The sequence below is a fragment of the Chinchilla lanigera genome, unplaced genomic scaffold (genome assembly GCF_000276665.1).
Source record: "Chinchilla lanigera isolate Chin_1 unplaced genomic scaffold, ChiLan1.0 scaffold00022, whole genome shotgun sequence".
NCBI lineage: Eukaryota > Metazoa > Chordata > Mammalia > Rodentia > Chinchillidae > Chinchilla > Chinchilla lanigera.
In genome coordinates this window covers 23,723,952-23,727,542 of record NW_004955423.1, presented here as the reverse complement: position 1 = coordinate 23,727,542, position 3,591 = coordinate 23,723,952, and the positions used below count along the sequence as shown (strand labels likewise).

Sequence of the window (3,591 nt, the reverse complement as noted above, 5' to 3'; positions counted from 1 at the left end):
GACAAGGGTTGGAGTGTTATGGTTGATACATGTGTCAACTTGGGGAGTCTGGAGCCTTGGCTAAGTGACTCCGCAGTTCTACATCCTGGGGTGAAAAGGACACGCCCTTCCTGCTCTAGGATGTTGTTCATTGTGTCAGGGTGAGAAGTTCAGAAGGTTAACTATGTGAGTGCCGCCCCCTGGGTGCGGGTAGCCTGCTTACAATATAAGGGAGGGAAAGAGGCCTGCATGCACTGCCATTCCCCCTATGCTCTTGTTGCTTTGTTATCTTCTGCCTCAGAGCCAGCAAGTATGGACTGAAACCTCCACAAACTGTGAGCTAAATAAAACTTTCCTTCCTTCATTTAGGGTAGTGGGTATTTTACCTCAGCAGTGAGAGAGGGGGGTCTAGACCTCTTAGGACCTCCACTCTGAAGCCTCATGCTGTTATTTCTGCTTTCTCCAGTTTCTTAGGAGAGGTTCACCAAGTTCCACTCACACTGAAGAAGGGATTAGGCTGGGGGTGGGGGTGCACACCTATAATCCCAGCACATTGGAGGCTGAGGCAGGAGGATCCCTACAAGTTTGAGGTCAGCCTGGACTCCATAGTGAAACTTTGTCTCAAAATCTTGGAAGCCCCTTTGGCACAGCACATGCAGAGAAGCCATGGACACTGGCAAAGGGCCTGTCTTCTAGCAGAAACTGCCGGGTACCAAGCATGGCTGTTGGGTGTCATAGAAACCGGGTTCAAGTGGGGGAGGGGGATGCTGCTTGCCAGCTGGGGACTGTGGCAGCATTCCCAGCCCCAGGACGTGCGGTGGGCGCACACGTGCCTCCCGCCTCCGTCCTTCCCTGGACTCCCGTCCCTCGCGGTGGGGTCTTTGTTCAGGACAGGAAGTGCAGCCCTGACTGCTGTGTGCTGCACAGCCCAGCCCTGGAGCTGCTCTGCTGGGCCTCCTTCCTGCCACCAACAGTCCCCAGCCCTCCAGAGCCCAGCCTGGCTGTTGCACGAAAGGGACAGCTGGGGGCGCCTTGCGACGGGGGCGGGGTGAGGCACGGGGACGCCGTGTGGCAGGGACAGTGACCTGCGGACTCCGCGGGGAAGCACGGGTAGAAGCCAGGACAAACTCTGGTGCTGGGTGCTGGGTGCTGGGTGCTCCTGCAGCCGGGAGGACGCATGGTGCGAGCGGGGCCTGGCTTGGTGGTGCCTCCCACGGCGGGCGCTGAGCGCTGAGCACAGTCCCCGGGACCCAGGCGGCTGTCAGCGGATGGTGCCGAGCTCCGGCTCTGTGCTGGGCTCTGGGGACGGCACAGGCGTGCGCCGGCCATGCTGTCCTCGCATCCGACTGGGGTGCAGGGGGCTCCAGCTGGAGGCGCCACGCTGGGCCCTTAGCTGGCGTAGGGTGTGGGGTGGAGACGGACCCGGGAAGGGGCTGGGCGACAGGAGAGGAGGAGGTCTGCCCTGGCAGGGAAGGGCCAGGCTGAGAGCACCTAGTTCAGCACCGGGTTCAGCACCTTGGGCAGGGGTGCAGCCGGGGAACGGGGAGGGCTCAGGGCCCAAACCGCCAGACGCCTGTCCATTCCATGGCGCTGGGCGAAGCGCAGGGCTGCACTCCGAGCGGGTGCGGCAGAGGCCGGAGCAGCTGGGTCGGCGACTCCTCCAGGAAGGGTGTGGGCACAGCGGGGCCAGGTCCTGCAGGGCACCGACCCGGGCCACAGCTCTCCACCCTGGGCTTGGGGCGATCGCCTCGGAGAGGCCGGGTCGGGACTCATTCGGGCTGAGGACAGCGTGCTGTGCAACGTCTGCCCGGTTAAAAGCAACCCACGAGCCCCAGGAAAAGCCGTCCCGGAGCCCTGCGTCCGGGGTGTGACCCGTACAGGTGGGCGTGGCCTCTGGGCAGTGGTAGGCGGGGCCGCGCCGGGCTGGGAGGGGGTCACACCGCGCAGGCGCCGCGTCCGCAGCTGTCCCGCGCTCCCCGGAGACCAGGGTTTACACTTCAAAGTGTGGACAGAGGAGGGATCCTGCCTAGTTGCTGCCCTCACAGGCCTGGCATTCTCACTTTCACCTTTTCTATTTTAAGTTTTTGGAACTGGTCTGGCCATGTAGCCCAGGCTGGCCTTCCACTCACTACGGAGTCCAGGCTGGTCTCAAACTTGCAGTGCTTCTCCCGCCTCAGCCTCCTGAGCGCTGGGATTACAGGCGTGCGCCACCACACCCAGCTTCTTTTCATCTTTTGATATTAGTAATTGCGATAGACCGCATAAAGCGTCCCCAAAGTGGGAGGCACCATCCTAACCCTGAAGCTCTGAATGTCGGGTGAAGACGCGTTCAGTGGGGTACTTTGCATTAGGGAGGTTTTTGCGCTGGATTGGCCAGGTGGGTCCCCAGCTGTGATAGGACCCTGAGGAGAGGCTGTGGGGTTGGGGGAGAGGGGGAGAGAGACAGAGAGGAAGAGGAAGATCAGAGACAAGAGAGGGGTTTTGGAGAAAGAAGAGGGGAGGCCTGGTGTGTAGCATACACCTGTGATCCCAGCAGTTGGGAGGCTGAGGCAGGAGGATCTCCACAAGTTTGAGGCCAGCCTTGGCTAGGGATTCTGCCTGGGGTCATCCAGAAGCCCGAGGCTCTGCCAACACCTTGAGGCTAGCCAGGAGGAGCCCCTTCCCCGCGTGGCCTCCAGGCTGACTGACATCACTGAGTGCTGGCGCTGTTTTGTCAGGGCAGGCAGAGTAAACTGAGGCAGCCCCATGAGCCCTCCCTGCGGCGGGGTGGGGCGCAGCCCGAGTCCGCACGCTGCGCTGTGGGGAAGGAGGGCGAATCTCGGCTGGAGAAGCAGGCGGGGGCAGGCCCAGGGCGCAGGCAGAGGACGCTGGCGGACCGGAGCGCCGCGAGACAGTGGCTTTTCGGGGCGCTGGTGCATTTTTTCGGGTCACAAAGCGGTCCCGGGTAAACGTTGGTTTCTCGGAGGCGCACAGGGCCGTGGCCGTGACCGTGGCCGTGGGAGGCGGTGCTGGACCCTGGACCCTGGACCCGGGCCGGCGCAGCGCAGGGGAAGCGGCAGAGGGGCCGAGGCCGCCGGGGAGGCGCAGCTTCTGCAGACCCATGGCCGGGAGCCCGGAGCCCCTCGGGCCCTGCCGCGCACGCCGCCCACCGCCTGGCCGTCCCGGGCTTCTCGGGGTCCCGATCCCGAGGGTCCCTGGCTGCGCTGCGCGGCGGCCCCGACGTCGAGTTTGCTCACAGGCTTCCCGCTCGGTCTGACCGTGGGGAGGCGCGGAAGCCGCCGGTGCCGGTCCGTGACTCGGGGGACGAAGACGCCCGGGTTTCACCAGCTGCCCATCCAGCGGGCGGCGCCCGGCAGCGGCTGTCACCGTGTTTCTGATCACACCTGCCAGCGCGCCCGGAGCTGAGAACCCGCAGTGCAGCGGCCACGCCCATGACCCAGCGCGCGGGAGGCTGAGGCAGGAGGAGCAGAGTGAGCCCAAGGCCAGCCTGGGCTCCATAACAAGACCTTGTCTCAAAAACCCGATAAAAGAAAAGGGAAGAGAGCGGCGGAGGGCGGGCCGCGTGCGTCCCAGCGAGGGCAGGGGCCGTGGTCTCCGGGTCGGCCCGGGTCT

At 64.0% G+C, this 3,591-nt stretch overlaps 1 protein-coding gene across 1 annotated transcript in view; it reads right to left on the bottom strand.

Moving 5' to 3' along the window:
* Positions 1-1,240: 1,240 nt before the first annotated feature.
* The window catches only part of LOC106148512 (proline-rich protein 36-like), a 3,457-nt gene continuing 1,106 nt past the window's right edge, over positions 1,241-3,591 (bottom strand). Inside the window, exons 3-5 of the mRNA XM_013514364.1 lie at positions 2,770-3,380; positions 1,495-1,974; positions 1,241-1,441 (exon numbers count right to left, since the gene is read on the bottom strand). Of these exons, the coding sequence (XP_013369818.1) occupies positions 1,241-1,441; positions 1,495-1,974; positions 2,770-3,380 (1,292 nt within the window). The remainder of the gene's footprint in view (positions 1,442-1,494; positions 1,975-2,769; positions 3,381-3,591) is intronic.